Source organism: Scardinius erythrophthalmus, assembly GCF_964197995.2.
Source record: "Scardinius erythrophthalmus genome assembly, chromosome: 13".
In the NCBI taxonomy this organism is placed as follows: Eukaryota; Metazoa; Chordata; class Actinopteri; order Cypriniformes; family Leuciscidae; genus Scardinius; species Scardinius erythrophthalmus.
Window position 1 is genome coordinate 40,469,619 of NC_138233.1, and position 19,875 is coordinate 40,489,493.

General features: G+C 39.3%; 1 protein-coding gene and 1 pseudogene across 2 annotated transcripts in view; both read left to right on the forward strand.

Annotated features, from left to right (window-relative positions):
- The window catches only part of LOC308700509, a 209,955-nt pseudogene that overhangs the window by 79,348 nt on the left and 110,732 nt on the right, over nucleotides 1-19,875 (forward strand). The window lies entirely within an intron of this gene.
- LOC308701263 (protein NLRC3-like) overlaps nucleotides 1-19,875 on the forward strand; it is a gene marked incomplete at both ends in the record, with an annotated part of 47,503 nt that overhangs the window by 23,421 nt on the left and 4,207 nt on the right. The window contains one exon of the mRNA XM_081383459.1: nucleotides 19,429-19,533. Coding sequence (XP_081239585.1) covers nucleotides 19,429-19,533 — 105 coding nt within the window. The remainder of the gene's footprint in view (nucleotides 1-19,428; nucleotides 19,534-19,875) is intronic.

Below are 19,875 nucleotides of genomic sequence, written 5' to 3' on the forward strand. Positions count from 1 at the left end.
AAAGTGATTTGAATCTATTGAGTACTCCTGCCCTGAGAGCAGCGCGTAATACACTAAAATAAAAGTGATTTGAATCTATTGAGTACTCCTGTCCTGAGAGAGAGCAGCGCGTAATACACTAAAATAAAAGCGATTTGAATCTATTGAGTACTCCTGCCCTGAGAGCAGCGCGTAATACACTAAAATAAAAGTGATTGAATCTATTGAGTACTCCTGCCCTGAGAGCAGCGCGTAATACACTAAAATAAAAGTGATTTGAATCTATTGAGTACTCCTGTCCTGAGAGAGAGCAGCGCGTAATACACTAAAATAAAAGCGATTTGAATCTATTTGGTACTCCTGCCCTGAGAGCAGCGCGTAATACACTAAAATAAAAGTGATTTGAATCTATTGAGTACTCCTGTCCTGAGAGAGAGCAGCGCGTAATACACTAAAATAAAAGCGATTTGAATCTATTGAGTACTCCTGCCCTGAGAGCAGCGCGTAATACATTAAAATAAAAGTGATTGAATCTATTGAGTACTCCTGCCCTCAGAGCAGCGCGTAATACACTAAAATAACAGCGATTTGAATCTATTGAGTACTCCTGCCCTGAGAGCAGCGCGTAATACACTAAAATAAAAGTGATTTGAATCTATTGAGTACTCCTGTCCTGAGAGAGAGCAGCGCGTAATACACTAAAATAAAAGCGATTTGAATCTATTGAGTACTCCTGCCCTGAGAGCAGCGCGTAATACATTAAAATAAAAGTGATTGAATCTATTGAGTACTCCTGCCCTCAGAGCAGCGCGTAATACACTAAAATAACAGCGATTTGAATCTATTGAGTTCTCATGCCCTGAGAGCAGCGCGTAATACACTAAAAATAACAACGATTTGAATCTATTGAGTACTCCTGCCCTGAGAGCAGCGCGTAATACACTAAAATAACAGCGATTTGAATCTATTGAGTACTCCTGCCCTGAGAGCAACGCGTAATACACTAAAATAACAGCGATTTGAATCTATTGAGTTCTCATGCCCTGAGAGCAGCGCGTAATACACTAAAAATAACAGCGATATGAATCTATTGAGTACTCCTGTCCTGAGAGCAGCGCGTAATACACTAAAATAAAAGCGATTTGAATCTATTGAGTACTCCTGCCCTTAGAGCAGCGCGTAATACACTAAAATAAAAGTGATTTGAATCTATTGAGTACTCCTGCCCTGAGAGCAGCGCGTAATACACTAAAATAAAAGTGATTTGAATCTATTGAGTACTCCTGTCCTGAGAGAGAGCAGCGCGTAATACACTAAAATAAAAGCGATTTGAATCTATTGAGTACTCCTGCCCTGAGAGCAGCGCGTAATACACTAAAATAAAAGTGATTGAATCTATTGAGTACTCCTGCCCTGAGAGCAGCGCGTAATACACTAAAATAAAAGTGATTTGAATCTATTGAGTACTCCTGTCCTGAGAGAGAGCAGCGCGTAATACACTAAAATAAAAGCGATTTGAATCTATTGAGTACTCCTGCCCTGAGAGCAGCGCGTAATACACTAAAATAAAAGTGATTTGAATCTATTGAGTACTCCTGTCCTGAGAGAGAGCAGCGCGTAATACACTAAAATAAAAGCGATTTGAATCTATTGAGTACTCCTGCCCTGAGAGCAGCGCGTAATACATTAAAATAAAAGTGATTGAATCTATTGAGTACTCCTGCCCTCAGAGCAGCGCGTAATACACTAAAATAACAGCGATTTGAATCTATTGAGTACTCCTGCCCTGAGAGCAGCGCGTAATACACTAAAATAAAAGTGATTTGAATCTATTGAGTACTCCTGTCCTGAGAGAGAGCAGCGCGTAATACACTAAAATAAAAGCGATTTGAATCTATTGAGTACTCCTGCCCTGAGAGCAGCGCGTAATACATTAAAATAAAAGTGATTGAATCTATTGAGTATTCCTGCCCTGAGAGCAGCGCGTAATACACTAAAATAACAGCGATTTGAATCTATTGAGTTCTCATGCCCTGAGAGCAGCGCGTAATACACTAAAAATAACAACGATTTGAATCTATTGAGTACTCCTGCCCTGAGAGCAGCGCGTAATACACTAAAATAACAGCGATTTGAATCTATTGAGTACTCCTGCCCTGAGAGCAACGCGTAATACACTAAAATAACAGCGATTTGAATCTATTGAGTTCTCATGCCCTGAGAGCAGCGCGTAATACACTAAAAATAACAGCGATATGAATCTATTGAGTACTCCTGCCCCTAGAGCAGCGCGTAATACACTAAAAATAACAACGATTTGAATCTATTGAGTACTCCTGCCCTCAGAGCAGCGCGTAATACACTAAAATAACAGCGATTTGAATCTATTGAGTTCTCATGCCCTGAGAGCAGCGCGTAATACACTAAAAATAACAACGATTTGAATCTATTGAGTACTCCTGCCCTGAGAGCAGCGCGTAATACACTAAAATAACAGCGATTTGAATCTATTGAGTACTCCTGCCCTGAGAGCAACGCGTAATACACTAAAATAACAGCGATTTGAATCTATTGAGTTCTCATGCCCTGAGAGCAGCGCGTAATACACTAAAAATAACAGCGATATGAATCTATTGAGTACTCCTGCCCCTAGAGCAGCGCGTAATACACTAAAAATAACAACGATTTGAATCTATTGAGTACTCCTGCCCTAAGAGCAGCGCGTAATACACTAAAATAACAGCGATATGAATCTATGGAGTACTCCTGCCCTAAGAGCAGCGCGATCGCGGGAGATGTATCATTTTGACCGTTGAAATATCGCGGAAAATTTGAACGAGTTCTGTTCTTGCATATCAATTTAACAGACAGCGAGGTAGCATTGGAAAAGCATGTTTTACACCAGTTACCCCATAAGCAGCTTTGTTTTGGTCGACTGATGAAACAGTCAAATCAAAATGCATACAATACGATGTTTAGACGATGATTAGTTCTGTGCATTTTTAAATGTTCGCTTATTATCTTAGTAAACGTTAGAGGATGTTGAATTGTAACACAATATAGTTGTAAATTCACTTACCTTGCAATAAATGCGGTCTCCCACGAACATGTCTTTTATTCTGACTGTTCCTCAAGAAATCCCTCCGCAGCGCGTCTCAAATTCAAACGTCTAAACCCCGCCCTTGCTTCAGTTTCATTGGTTGAAGCTGTAAACCAATCATTTTCCTTTCTGCCTTCAGAACATGTTTGAGTAAGTAAAACTCCCATCTGCGATAAATGCTGCTTGCAGCTTTAATTGTAATAATTATTTGATGTAGCCTACTTTTACACTCAGAATTATTCCTTGGCATCCTCACATACTAAACTGTATTTTGTTTTAATTGTTTGCGTGCTGCAGGTACGCTATTATGTCGTGTGCAGAGTGATGTTAACATTTAAGCTAGCTAGACTCTTTTGAATGTCTTTCAGAACTTTTCAAATTAAAAGCTCCCAATTTATCTCAAAATAAAACATTGCTGGAAAAACATTAGCGTACTTTTATTTTGAAGGCAAAATCACTAAAGACGAAGTGATTGTGAGTAACTTTTGCTGTCATAACAGATCTATTTCAGAACGATTTGATATTTACGGTCACTGTTGAGAATGAAGATGAAGATCGCTGAATAAGGGCCTGAATTTGGATCTGTTCCTCACAATCGTACGGATTCTAAAGATTTGGATTACAGCGTTCTATTGTCAGTCACAGCATAGGACTATACAGAGAAAACGTCTCCATTTATGTATTTAACTCTGGTTCCTTGAAGGCAATGAGGCGCTGTGTTGAAGATGCTGTGAGATTGCTGTGTGATTGGGTCGTTAAGCACATGTGAAATCAGTCCAATAGAGTGATGGAACATCATAGGCGGGTGACATGACAAACCAGGAAACTATAAAGCATACCCAGAACAAAGAACGCTAGCTACTGATGTCGATCACAGGCATGCAGGAAGTACGGCAGAGCAACGCAGCGTCTCATTCCCTTCAGGGAACCAGGGTTACATACATACACCTGAGACGTTCCCTTTCAGGTAACTCATGCTGTATTGAAGACTGCTCCTGCCCTGACAGGATGTCTGCTCCCTGGTTTTGTTGCCCAGGAATGTAAACTGCCCTGAGTGAGAGCAGCAGTCTGGGAGAATCCCCACCTGTTATGTAACAAGGAAGAAGCACACGGTCTAAATTTTTCTTTGCTCTCCATTATAATGTCACTTTGTACGGTGTAAACTCCTGCTAAACAGAAACTACATGCTGTATGAAGACAGATAGACACCAACGGGACAAACAATTTCAACAAAGAGCACTTGCTGAAGACACAGAAACTAGCGTTCTTAGTTCTGGGTATGCTTTATAGTTTCCTGGTCTGTGACGTCACCCGTCTATGACGTTCTGTCACTCGATTGGACTGATTTCACATGTGCTTCATGATGCAATCACGCAGAGGCATTCCCACAGCGTCTTCAAAGCAGTGCGAGTTCCCTGAAAGGAAACACCTTTGGTGTCCCACAAAATAAATATTACATGATAAATAATGGTTAAACAATTACAGAAATGCTATTCATTTTAAGGTTTTAAAGTGTAGTCTTGTTTAACATTATGTAATCCCTGTTAAACAAGTTTGCAGAAGAAGTCATGAAACAGAGTGAAATATTATAATTTCATATTAAATAGATTAAACTGCATTCAATAAATGTGACTAAAAACATAATATCATTGATATGACAATTTAATACAATAGAATCAAAACATTAATGCCACAAATTTTATATTAATAAATAAGTGTATAAATAATTAATGTTTTAGTGCTGTCAAAGTCAATATTGTAGTTTCAGTGTGAATGAAAATGTAAGTAGATGTATGTGTGGTAGAACAACACTTTACGTAAAAATACACACAAATACTCACAAGATCACACTGGTTTAACTCAGCATTAGTCATAAGTCAGTTTTTTTTATTTTTTTTCATCATAATTTGTCCCTCTGAACTATCATGATATTCATGTCCAGGTCATGCTGAGCCTCTGAGTGTCTTCACCAACACGAAAACACCAGTGCTGAGCTGTTTCCAGTGGCAGTTTATCTGCAGTAATGTCAGAGGAGCGCTATCCTAGCCAAATTTGCCCATTGGCCTCTGTCTATATACACTGATTGGCTTCATCACTGTCTCCTCTCCACCAGTAAGCTGGTGTGTGGTGTGTGTTCTGGCGCAGTATGGCTGCCGTCGCATCGTCCAGGTGGAGCTGCACACTGGTGGTGGTTGAGGAGATTACATGTAAAGCGGTTTGAGGGCAGAGAAAAGTGCTATATAGAATGTAAAGAATTATTATTATTATTATTATTAGTAGTAGTAGTATTATTATAATCATCTGTCACCCACTATCAATATATATTGCATTATAACAATTATAGAATAAAAACGACAAATTATTTGAGATATGTCATTACAGACTGAAGTACAGATATCCATCCTCACCTGTTTGAGTCTGAGCATCAGCAGCACGAGTCGCATTGGAGTGACGTCAGCTCCCCTCTTCCATTGACTAGCTAGAGGAGGAGCTGTCAATCTAGATCTAGTGGACCAATGGTGATGCTAAAGTACACCCTGATTTATTGTCTATGAACCCTATATTATTCTGCGGACACCACTCGGACAGCCAGCCATTGAGTGAGGACAGTCTACGAACTATCTCATCACTCCTGCGAACAGGAAGGGGGTCAGAGTAAATGACAGTGCCTGATATCGTACTTGCGAGTTCACACACCTCTTAAATGTTAATTGCAGTGACTGGCGGAGTCGAACATCATTAGTGCCGACGTGAATAATAATCTTAGAGAATTTACGATTAGCATTAACCAGCACTTTTAAATTTGCTTTGATGTCAGGCGCTCTGGCTCCCGGCAAACATGTGACTATGGTGGCTGGTGTCTCTATTTTCACGTTCTGTGTGATCGAATCACCAATTACTAGGGCACAATCAACAGGATTCTCAGTGGGTGTTTCACTGAGAGGGACAAATCGATTTGTTATGGTAATAGGAATGGAAGAGCGGTGTTTTGTTCTGCGACTAGAGCGTCTCACCATCACCCATTTGCCCTTCTACGCAGCTTTTGCCTAATCTACAACTGTTTACTTTTTCATAGCAGTTTATGATGTTTTTAATAGTAGCCTGTGCAGTCGAATCGAATGACAGGCATACAATTCGGTTAAAGGCACAACATGTACGATTTTTGGATTAAAATATCCAAAGACAAACAGTGTTTTATATTTTGTTGATTAGATTATCCCAATTGTTTCCAACAATATTTAAATCCACAGAAATCAGCTATTTTAATAGCGTGTCAGTCAATGACGTCATATCCGCATTACCCTCGTTTTCCGCTTTTACTTCCATAGAAACACCAAAGCCACTTTAATATATTATGTGCTTTATTAGACTGGTGAACAGCTGTTTGGATACCTTTATTGATAGACAAAAACTAATCATTGTTATATATTATATAATATTATAACATAACACCCCTCACACTTCATTGGCGAGGCATATGCGGCAGCGAGCCAGGCTGGTGGTGCTTTACACTCAATAGCTGTGTTGCAAGCTTACCAGGCTGACCTGCTAGGAGACTTGGATCAGGGGAAAGGATTGTCTTCTGAAGTGGTCGCTGAGTTATTCCGCACCACAGACCCTGCGCTCGCTCTATCATCAAACATGCTGTTGGCCGTTCAATAGCAGCGATGGTGCCTAATGGAGAGGCATCTGTGGATGAACCTGACAGAGGGAGAGAAAGAGAAAAACCTTCTCCTTGATGCTCCGGTCTTGCTCCAGAACTTTACGGCACATTCGTTGAGACAGTGGTCGGGAAGTTTAGAGAAGCGAGGGTGCAATCAGCGGCATTCAGAAATATATCCCATGTTAGGTCCCCCCCCCTTTTTAACAAAAGTGGCATTTCTGAAGGTTATAACCTTGAATAATCTAGGCTCCCAGAAGTAAACTGCTGAAGTTCCCCTAAGGGAGATTAGATTGATTTGCAGATATCCCTCCGTTTCACGACCCCGTATATTGGGTCTTGAGGGTTTGCTCCCCTTTGGTAGGGTATAACTTTTCAAAATCAGAATATGAGCTGGCTCTCCCCTGATATCCTTGGGATGGCAGTATGGCGAATGAGTGTTAGGCAGTATCGAACATATCACATATCTCAAAACGAAGCTGTGTTAGGTCCATCGGTTAACCCTCCGCTTGGTTTGTCCCCCTCCTCAACTAAAGCTGGGTTTTTAAGTAGGGAGGTCACTCTCATTAATAGACTCTCCTTAGACTGAATGCAAAATAAAAAGATGATGATAGGGAACCAGGGTTACATTCATAACTTGAGACTATTCTGGCTGGGTTCAACTGTACATACAATAAATTTAAAGGGCACCTATTATGCCCCTTTTTAGAAGATGTAATATTGGTCTTGGGTGTCCCCAGAATGCATTTGTGAAGTTTCAGCACAAAATGCGCCACAGTTAATTTATTATAACCATTTGAAAATGTCATTTTTGGGGCCTGTTTTAAAAAGAGCTGTTTTGTGTGTACCACTTTAAATGTAAATGAGCTGCATATCCCCGCCCTGCTGCTGGACCCAGATGATGAAGAGACTCCGGCACAGAATAAACACGAATGAGAATGGACTAAACGTCTCGGAATGGTTATTTGATACCTTTCTGTACTTACAAAGTTTTAATCGCGTCCCTTTTGCCATTATGGATGTGCAACACACACACACACGAACTGTGATAACGTTCGCGCAATTTTTTGAAACTACACACACACACACACACACACACTACTGTTAAGTACAAACGAATTTTTTTATTTTTTTCTTAAGGGGAGGGAGATAGACGTTTATATAGCCTACTGTCTATGGAGATAGAGCAGACCTTAATTTATTTACATTTGTAAATGCTGCAAAAAATTGCCTACGTGACATAAAACTGTCTGACGTTGTTTGTTGAGACATCCTATGACGACGACGACAATAAATAGCTTTAGACGCATTTGTTGTTGAACTTGCTGACATCGATTTGCTCAAAAATCATAAAATACACTTACTACTTCTGGAGGTGGCGTTGGATCGCGAACAGTAGGCAACGATCCACACTTGAGGATTAACTTTGACCCTCGTTCACTAAACAGTCAGTCAGAAAATGAATCTCGTATTTAGGAAGTTTAAGTGGTGCCTTTTCTTCATAAATAAAATCCATCCGCTGCGTTTTCAGTGGCTCTGATGTCAGTGAAGACTAGTATGTCCATTCTTACATCCCACAGAAGAACACCTACACTTCATTACCGGCTGTCGTCGAAACAATGGCGATGGTGTGCAGAACAGATCACCGAGGGCGGGGTCTATGCCAAAACCAGATGTCAATCAAATCACGTCCGTGGGGCTTAGCTCATTTCTACGTCACAATGAGGAAAATCTAGAACAGGGTGTTCTGAGACAGTGCTTATGATTTATTGAGATAGTAAAAAAACTACTGGGTGGATTTTTATCATTCTAGGGTGGTTTTGCTCACACACTGCCAACACACATTTATGTTCAAACACCATGTAAAAGTGAATTTTGCATAATAGGTGCCCTTTAAAGTTCCCTTTAAATTGCTTTTGGTGCAATAAACAATCATAAGTAGTTTATTTTTCTTACAAGACACATTAGAGAAATAGTCTTTTAAAAAATCCTTCAAATGCATGTTGTTTAAATCTGATAAAATGTCATTACAAATCAAAGAAAAAAAAGAATGCTTTTGAATTAAAACACAGACCTATGAATCATGAATCGAATCAAGTCTGACCAACACTGCAAATTAATGCTGCCCCACCAAGTTTACAAAATGACAGCTCAGGCACGCAATCCTAGACCCAGACCTGTTGTGGATATTCCAAATGTTTTTGTATTTTGGTTTGTCAAAAAAAAAAAAAAAAAAAGATGAATGAAATTTGAATTTTTCAGTTCTTTGCATACTGAGTACATCACATTTACTGAAAGAAAATTATTGTGGGATCAATTTAAATTATTTAAATAGATTGTGAACATGAAGTAATGATCAAATTAAAAAGAACTATAAGATGGTCATAAATTAAAATAAATTAGTGTATAAAATTACACTTTTTTTCTTCAGTCTTTTAGCAGTGTTTAATCCCTGTATATACATATCAAATCAAATTACTTTGTCACGACACCATAAACACAAGTGTACAGGTGGGGAAATTATTTTGTGCAAACTCTGCAGCATGACAGGTGACAGGTACAGAATATATACACAACACACATACAGTATTAACAATATACACAAATTACAATATACACTGTATACATAAGAGACAAGTACAGGTAGTGAACAATATACAGTGCAATATTATACTATACACAGAGCACAAGATGAAAAAGACAATAATTAACAGGCAATAGTCACAGTTTACACAAGGGGTATATTGTTTGCGGTGAGCAGTGCAGTATGGGATGCATTAGAGTAAATAGAATGTCAGGGTGAAGAATAATGGAGACTCAGAGTCCAGTGTGACTGATAAAGTGCAGTGCATGAGGAGTGTGTATCGTTTGATGGCTTAACATTTGTCCTTAGTTCTGAATTTTTATCATCATTTGTTTATCCCTCTGAACTATCATGATAATAATCTCAGTGCCTCATTGTCATGTCCAGGTCATGCTGATCATCTGAGTGTCTTCACCAACACACAGACACACTAGTGCTGAGCTGTTTCCAGTGCAGTTTATCTGCAGTAATGTCAGAGGAGCGAGGAAAGTTCTCTCTCTTTAAGAAGAGTCTCTCTAAGAAGAAACAGAGGTAAGACTGAGACTGTTCTCACAGGATCGACTGTTCTCACAGGATCATTATGACCGCCGCTAGCGTAGCTAGCGAAAGCGGTCATATACGGATTGTCAAAGTTTTTTTTTTTTTTTTTTTTCGTCACCTTACTGAATTTTTCGTCAACGATACCAGGGACACCGAAGCACCGGGGAACATGAAATTTGGTGGGCATGTAGCCCCACTAGACTTCTAAGGAAAAATTTCGTTTGGTCCCCGGGGGCCACTCCCCCCCCCGCGCTGGGCCCCCCCAAACCCAAAAAAATGCAGTTTTTCCTAAATAACTACCTGAACCGTGGCACCGAGGATGAAGAAATTTTTATGGTATGTTGGTCTACTAGACTTTTACGGAAAAAATTCGTTTGGTCCCCGGGGGCCACTTCCCCCCCCCGCGCTGGGGCCCCCGTAAATTTTTCGTCAACGATACCAGGGACACCGAAGCACCGGGGAACATGAAATTTGCTGGGCATGTAGCCCCACTAGACTTCTAAGGAAAAATTTCGTTTGGTCCCCGGGGGCCACCCCCCCCCCCCCGCGCTGGGCCCCCCCAAACCCAAAAAAATGCAGTTCTTCCTAAATAACTACCTGAACCGTGGCACCGAGGATGAAGAAATTTTTATGGTATGTTGGTCTACTAGACTTTTACGGAAAAATTTCGTTTGGTCCCCGGGGGCCACTCCCCCCCCCCCCCCCCGCGCGCTGGGGCCCCCGTAAATTTTTCGTCAATGATACCAGGGACACCGAAACACCGGGGAACATGAAATTTGGTGGGCATGTAGCCCCACTAGACTTCTACGGAAAAATTTCGTTTGGTCCCCGGGGGCCACTCCCCCCCCCCCGCGCTGGGCCCCCCCAAACCCCAAAAAATGCAGTTTTTCCTAAATAACTACCTGAACCGTGGCACCGAGGATGAAGAAATTTTTATGGTATGTTGGTCTACTAGACTTTTACGGCAAAATTTCGTTTGGTCCCCAGGGGCCACTTCCCCCCCCCCCCCGCGCTGGGGCCCCCGTAAATTTTTCGTCAACGATACCAGGGACACCGAAACACCGGGGAACATGAAATTTGGTGGGCATGTAGCCCCACTACACTTCTACGGAAAAATTTCGTTTGGTCCCCGGGGGCCACCCCCCCCCCCGCGCTGGGCCCCCCCAAACCCAAAAAAATGCAGTTTTTCCTAAATAACTACCTGAACCGTGGCACCGAGGATGAAGACATTTTTATGGTATGTTGGTGTACTAGACTTTTACGGAAAAATTTCGTTTGGTCCCCGGGGGCCACTTCCCCCCCCGCGCTGGGGCCCCCGTAAATTTTTCGTCAATGATACCAGGGACACCGAAGCACCGGGGAACATGAAATTTGGTGGGCATGTAGCCCCACTAGACTTCTAAGGAAAAATTTCGTTTGGTCCCCGGGGGCCACTCCCCCCCCGCGCTGGGCCCCCCCAAACCCCAAAAAATGCAGTTTTTCCTAAATAACTACCTGAACCGTGGCACCGAGGATGAAGAAATTTTTATGGTATGTTGGTCTACTAGACTTTTACGGAAAAAATTTGTTTGGTCCCCGGGGGCCACTTCCCCCCCCGCGCTGGGGCCCCCGTAAATTTTTCGTCAACGATACCAGGGACACCGAAGCACCGGGGAACATGAAATTTGGTGGGCATGTAGCCCCACTAGACTTCTAAGGAAAAATTTCGTTTGGTCCCCGGGGGCCACTCCCCCCCCGCGCTGGGCCCCCCCAAACCCCAAAAAATGCAGTTTTTCCTAAATAACTACCTGAACCGTGGCACCGAGGATGAAGAAATTTTTATGGTATGTTGGTCTACTAGACTTTTACGTAAAAAATTCGTTTGGTCCCCGGGGGCCACTTCCCCCCCCCGCGCTGGGGCCCCCGTAAATTTTTCGTCAACGATACCAGGGACACCGAAGCACCGGGGAACATGAAATTTGCTGGGCATGTAGCCCCACTAGACTTCTAAGGAAAAATTTCGTTTGGTCCCCGGGGGCCACTCCCCCCCCCGCGCTGGGCCCCCCCAAACCCAAAAAAATACAGTTTTTCCTAAATAACTACCTGAACCGTGGCACCGAGGATGAAGAAATTTTTATGGTATGTTGGTCTACTAGACTTTTACGGAAAAATTTCGTTTGGTCCCCGGGGGCCACTCCCCCCCCCCCCCCCGCGCGCTGGGGCCCCCGTAAATTTTTCGTCAACAATACCAGGGACACCGAAACACCGGGGAACATGAAATTTGGTGGGCATGTAGCCCCACTAGACTTCTACGGAAAAATTTTGTTTGGTCCCCGGGGGCCACTCCCCCCCCCCGCGCTGGGCCCCCTCAAACCCAAAAAAATTCAGTTTTTCCTAAATAACTACCTGAACCGTGGCACCGAGGATGAAGACATTTTTATGGTATGTTGCTCTTAAGGGCCCACATCAACCTAGCCCATAATCACTTATTTGTGATTTGCGCCCCTCCCATAAAAAATGAAAATGCAATATTATTCTGCTTTAATCGCCCCTATCTTCAGTGGAGATGTTCAGAACTGCACCATATTTCATGTGTATGATTAACTTGACATCCTCTGGGGGTATCCTCTGCTAAGTTTTGTAGAATTTCATCCATGGGGGGGGTATAAAATAAATTCATTTATGTGCACATTTAGTGACTGTACACTCATCGGCCTGTAGATGGTGCTGTTGAGCGAAGGGTTGCTGGTTTAGGATGATACTGTCACACACACACATGCAGGAATACAAACAAACGCAAGCATGCACACACACTGATATCCACACGCACAGACACACATCCATACACACACATACAAATCCACATGCACAGACACACAAACACACACGCGCACACATGTACGCACACATACATACACGCACAGACACACACACACACACACACAGACACACACATACACAAACACACACACATACACACAGACAGGCATGCACATACTATTACTTTTTTTAGGTATATACATAAACACGCAATACAGCCAAATTACTCCACGTCATTTATTTTTGTGGAAAGCCAGTGCAGGCCTGAGCGGCGGTCATATTTTGTACCGCGATGCGGTACATCTAGTTTTAAACACTACTGGAGTTTCAGGTTTGTCCTGTACAGAACAAAGTCTGATCAACAAGGAGTGTTTTCTCTCTCCATTGCCATGTCAAATGCTGTGCAAAACAATTTAGAACTTCCTATGAAAGTTTTTAGATTGTCGCAGGTTAAAAATGACTTGAAACTGGTTTCATATTTAATTTACAGGAACATTTAGCACAGTTAAATATGTTTCTTTTCTTTTTTTTCAGATTAAAGTGCACTGCATTACGGTTTAAAGGTTAGGGCTGAACGATTTTGGAAAATATTAACAATATTGCGATTGCGATTTAATATGCAACTATTTTTTAAGCTCTTTATCTTCTGCATTATTCAACAAAGAAAATAAATCATTGTATAGTAGGGGTGGGAATCTTTAGGCACCTCATGATCAGATTCCAAAATGATTCTTGATCTGCTTTTTTATTATTAATTTATTTTATTAATAAAACTTATCCATATGTAATTAATTATAAAAAGATTTTAAGTACTTTTAAAAATAATTACACTACATTTTTAATTAAACAATTGCATGTTAAGAATTTTAAATAAATAAACTAATATAGCTTCAAAACATAAAGGCTAGAAAATAACAAAGAGGAACAAAAAACATATTACAAGCAATAAACAAAGAGTGCTTTATGTATTTGAGAGTAGGCTATCTACATGTTTTTCATTCAAGAGCTGTGAGTGATTTTTCTCTCTCAGCTTTACTGTTGTTGGATTATTACTGATGACATCTGTTACGATTATGTTTGTGTGCTCATGATCTGTATCTTGCTGTTAGATTCTGATTGGCTTCGGATCCTGACAGTCGGCTGGGATTCGTTCGTCTCCATGACGCTCTGCCGGAAGCTGGCTATAAAAGGCAATGCCAGCTGTCTTTGAGGAAGGGGGCTTTGGCTGGGCTTTCGTTGTATGTGCGCGCGCCCTCGTAGAGATTCTTTTTGTAGCCCTGTGTCTCTCCTTCGTTACTAATTTGTTCCTTTATTTAGTTCTTTAATTCTTCTTTCCTCAGCAACATTCATTTATTAAAACCCATTATATTCTTGATTGTCTCTCTCTGCGGCTCACATTACAAAGTCCCTTAAATGTTCGATCTAAGCTACAAGCTTTACATTTGTTGATACTTTTTTTTTTACTTTTTTTTTTTTTACTTTTTTCGAAACAATTACAAAACCACAACAATAACATTTACAATCCATGTGCACATCTTCATCTTTACATACTCTTGTGTACACCAGTACAAACAAAATGTATATTCCGAGCACATACCCACATACATAGACATACACTGGTCATCAGGGATAACTTCTATTACATTTATGATCACATGATTCAGTCAACTTCTGCCGTACAGTTTTGTTAAGGATTACATATCCAACACCGTCCATTGGTTCGAAGTCAAAAATGGTTCACAGGTTTTGTTATTTATTTATTGTTATTATTATTATTTATTTATTTTATCGTACCTTCTTCCTCATATGTACATGTCATGAGGGACCTTAGATTACAGATGTAGTATTTTCATCTCTTTTCAACCATTTCCGCCAGTATGAAGCGATACTTTTAGTTTGTTTTCTTAATGAAGAAGTCAGAGATTCCATATTATACACATCAGTTACAATCTCTTGCCATTCGTCTATCGATGGGGGGGTCTTCTTTGAGCCATTTCCTTGTAATGGCCTTCTTACTAGCTGCTAGCAGTACATTAGAAAGATAAGTGTCCTCCTTTGTCATTTCTGAAAGAATGATGCCCAAGTACATTGTTTTAAAGTCACATTCCAGATTCAACTCCATTATTGCACTCATCTCTCTAGTCAGATCCTCCCAATAGGTATGAATTATGTTACAGTCCCAAAAGATGTGAAAATGGTCAGCCAGTATATTTCCGCATTTTCTCCAGCATTCACCAGTTTTTGGATTCCCAGTTTGTAGATACTTTACTTTGGGGGTTATAAAAAACCTTACTGTATTTTTCCAGACAAATTCCCTCCATGAATCTGAACTTGTTGTACTCATCTGTGTTTTACACATAGTTAGCCATTCTTCTCCTGTTATACTTATATTGGCTTCCTTTTCCCACTTTTGTTTCACATAAGTTGTCGAATAATTTTTTGCTGACATTAGACAGGTATAAATTCTTGATACTACTTTCTTATTCAACTTCTTTTTATATGCATCTATAAATATTTGCACTATTGTGGAATCAGCTTCTTCCACATCCTTTATATTCTTGTTGAAGTAATCTCTAACTTGAAGATATCTGAAGAAATCTTGTTTATCTAAGTAGTATTTCTGGGAAAGTTGTTGGAAGCTCTCTATTCCACTCTCAGAAGAGATTAAGCAAAAAGATGTTATACCTTGTGAGCTCCATTGTTTAAATCTCAGATCCAGTTTTGCTGGTCTAAATTGTAAGTCATGTTCCACCCATCTTAATATTCTTCCCTGTCTTTCAATTTTAGGATTTTTTAGTTCCTTATACCATATTTCCAAGGGAATCTTTGTCCAGCAGTTCAAATTATGAAATTGTGTCTGCTGAAAATGTCTATCTCCCAATAACGATTGAAGGGGTAACTCAAGTTGTGACTGTTCAAATTCTTTCCACCTTGCACAATATTCATCATTACACCAGCAAACCAAATGTCTTAGCTGTGCTGCTTTATAATAATCGTGCCACCCTGATCTCTAGGAAGTTGTAGAGTGTTAAATCTCACTCTAGGTCGCCCACTTTTCCAAATGAAGCGCGATATTATTTTTTTCCATTCATCAAATTGCCTTTTTGGTATGTCCACTGGTAAGGCTTGAAAAATAAAAAGTAATCGTGGCAAAATATTCATTTTTATAATCTCTATTCAGTTATATAGATCTAAAGGTAGGAGAGCCCATCTATTCAAGTCTCTGTTTTTATAATTTCTGTAATAGGGCAATAATTCAATTTATAAATGGTTGATAAATCACCTGGAATTTGAACTCCAATGTATTTAATGATGGATGTATTCCATTTAAATCATTTGTTGATACTTTAATTATTATTTTTATAGAACAGAAAAGTTATTTTTCATGGCCAGAAAAATAGCCTTTTCGTGAGAGTCTATGAAAGGATAACTTTTCTTGAGAGTTGATAAAAGATTGTGCGATCCGTTTGCTGGACGAACAGATTATTCGATAACAAATTAATTCCATTAAGGGTTATCCTGAGAATTAATCTATTCTAGACTATTGGTATATTAATGGTTAATTATAATTCGTTGTGATTGATTATTGACATATACAATTGATCTATTTTTGCCTACCTGTATTAATAATTGATTATAATCTGTTGTATTTAATTATCCCTCTATACAGATACATTGGCAAAAGTATACCCTTTTCGGGTGATTTAACCTGTATGCGATATGATTAATCATATCCCTGATTAATTATTAATATTCCCTTTATTTGAGCTAGGGTCCTTACAGCTATATATATATATATATATATATATATATATATATATATATATATATATATAAGACTTTTATATCCTTAAAGGATATAACAAAGTATTCCATTACAGTTTAGTAGTAATGATTTCATGAAGTTCTTCACTGAGAAAATAGAAAACATCAGAACCACAATTGTAAACGTTCAATCCTCAATCGCGCCTTATAATTCAGCCTCAATTATCACGCCGCAAGAACAATTACAGTGCTTCACAACTATAGAACAAAAAGAGTTAAATAAACTTTTTACTTCATCTAAAACAACAACATGTTTATTAGATCCCATACCAACTAAACTATTGAAAGAAGTGTTACCTGTAGTGGAAGAGCCTCTCCTCAATATTATTAACTCGTCTTTATCTTTAGGTTATGTTCCAAAAACATTTAAACTGGCAGTTATAAAACCTCTCATTAAGAAACCACAATTAGATCCGAATAATCTAGTAAATTATAGACCCATTTCAAATCTACCTTTTATGTCTAAAATACTAGAAAAAGTTGTGTCCGCTCAACTGGGCTCTTTCTTACAAGAAAATGACACCTATGAAAAGTTTCAGTCTGGATTCAGGCCGCATCATAGCACTGAAACTGCGCTCGTTAAAATCACAAATGATTTACTTTTAGCTTTTGACCAAGGCTGTATCTCAATATTAGTTTTACTTGATCTTAGTGCTGCGTTCGATACTATAGATCATACAATACTCTTAGATCGACTACAAAATTATACTGGTGTTCAAGGACAAGCATTAAGCTGGTTTAGATCGTATTTATCTGACCGCTACCATTTTGTTTATTTAAATGGAGAAAAATCTATCATAACTCCAGTAAACTATGGAGTGCCGCAGGGATCTGTGTTAGGCCCTCTATTATTCTCAATATATATGCTACCACTTGGAAATATTATAAGGAAACATGGAATTAGTTTCCATTGTTATGCTGATGACACTCAAATCTATATTTCATCACGGCCAGATGAAAACGCTAAATTATCCAAATTGACAGAGTGTGTTAAAGATATAAAAGATTGGATGACGCATAATTTTCTTTTATTAAATCCAGACAAGACAGAGGTACTACTTATCGGTTCAAAAAACCACCCACAAAACCTCTCACAATACAACTTTAACATAGTAGGATGTCCTGTTACTTCATCCTCTAGAGTAAAAGACCTGGGTGTTATATTAGACTGCAACCTGTCTTTTGAAAATCATATTTCATATGTTACAAGAACAGCCTTTTTCCACCTTAGAAACATTGCTAAGCTACGTAATATGCTATCAGTTTCTGACGCAGAAAAGTTAGTTCATGCATTCATGACCTCGAGACTAGATTACTGTAATGCGTTATTAGCCGGTTGTCCTGCATCCTCAATAAACAAGCTACAGTTAGTCCAAAATGCCGCCGCTAGAGTTCTAACTAGATCAAGAAAATATGATCATATAACACCGATTTTATCATCCCTACATTGGTTACCTATAAAGTCCCGTATTAATTACAAGGTATTGCTACTGACTTATAAAGCCCTAAACGGCTTAGCTCCAGTCTATTTAACGGATCTTCTATCGCCCTATAATCCATCGCGCTCTTTAAGGTCACTAAATTCGAGGCTTTTGGTCATACCTAGGATATCTAGGTCCACCAAAGGAGGGAAAGCATTTTCACATTTAGCACCAAAACTCTGGAATAGTCTTCCGGATACTGTTCGTTGCTCAGACTCGCTCTCCCAGTTTAAAACTAGATTAAAGACGCATCTTTTCAGCCAGGCATTCATATAATACTTTTAATTCTACAGTTAAATCCGACCTCTAGTTCATAAACGCCAGAGGAGAACTGGCCCCCGACTGAGCCCGGGTTCTCCCAAGGTTTTTTTTTCTCCATTAGGTCACCTGATGGAGTTTTTCGGTTCCTTGCCACTGTTGCCTTTGGCTTGCTCAGTTGGGGATATTTAATTTAATTAATCAATCAACGATACTATTGATCAGCATTACCGAACGTAGACGTTCCACTAGAAACAAACATTGATGTATTGTTCTAATTTATTACTGTGAAGCTGCTTTGATACAACCTGTGTTGTGAAAAGCGCTATATAAATAAACTTGACTTGACTTGACTTGAAAAGTCTCCTTGCATTATGGATGTATTACACCAGAATTTTCAGCCTTCATGGATGCCATGTTAGTGTTTCCGGTCGTCATGAACGTTGCATCTGAAGTGTGATGATTTCAGTGTGAGGAAGGAAGAAGACGGTGTCAGCTGACTGAGACTTGTGTGTTTTATTAAAGTATTTCAAAGTAATCACAATTCAAAGAAATGCGCTGTGTGCTTTCTTCATAAATAATCTCTTTCACTGCAGCACTTGGGTTTCCATTTTCTCAGTTCTCAGACACGCACAAAGGCCCAGTCCAGTCTCTCTCTCAGTCTGTATCCATTTCCTGGTGGAAAAGTACGGCTGGTATCCTGTCTCTCCATGCCAATTACAAGACACAGGTGTTTGTTATTTGCACCTACTTACGCAACGCTCATCTCCTGCCTCTCTCTCCCGTTGCAGACCTTGCTCACCTGTGCTTCATGTAATCATGCATTTTTATGTTGAAGTGGTTCCTGAGTTATTTTTGTAGTCAGTTTGTAGTCTTTCCTGTTGATTAGTTTTCCACAGGCGTTTCCTATTTTATATATATATATATATATATATATATATATATATATATATATATATATATATATATATATATATATATATATATATCAGTGGCGGGCCGTGCATTTCACACCTAGGCCTTCAGTGATGTCCAATATCTACATGATATTGGTCATGGACTTGATCTTTAGTCATAGATGGACAAAAGTACGGCTATACTTTATATTTTAATTACTATTTGCAACATTAAACCCTTTCAAATGAGACTGAAGTATTTCCTGTAGTAAAGTGTTTTATCTTCCTGCTCTTTGTGTCATTAGTGAAAGATCAGGCTCACATGTGTCCAGCTCTGTGTCTGTGAAGAGTGACCAGTCAAAAGATGGAGGACCAAACTTCAGTGAGAGAAAACCATCATCTAACAAAAGGTATTACATGTGCTACTTAATGTTGGTCACACAGACTGTTAGAAAATATTTCAGCAATCAGCAATTTTTTTTAACTTATTAGATTTGAATTCTGCTTTTTGTAATACCCATTAGGGCTTGGCGATATGGCCAAAAAAATCATATGTCTGTATTTTTTGGTTGAATTGCAAAAATGGTATATATTTGTAATTTTTCTCTTTTCTATTTGGTTACAATTATGTATTTATTTATTTATTTATTTATTTATTTTAAACTGTTTATTTTCACATTTATTTTTTCTTCTTACCATAAACAGAGAAAAAACAAAACAAAACAAGAGACATAAAAAAACTCCCAAAAATA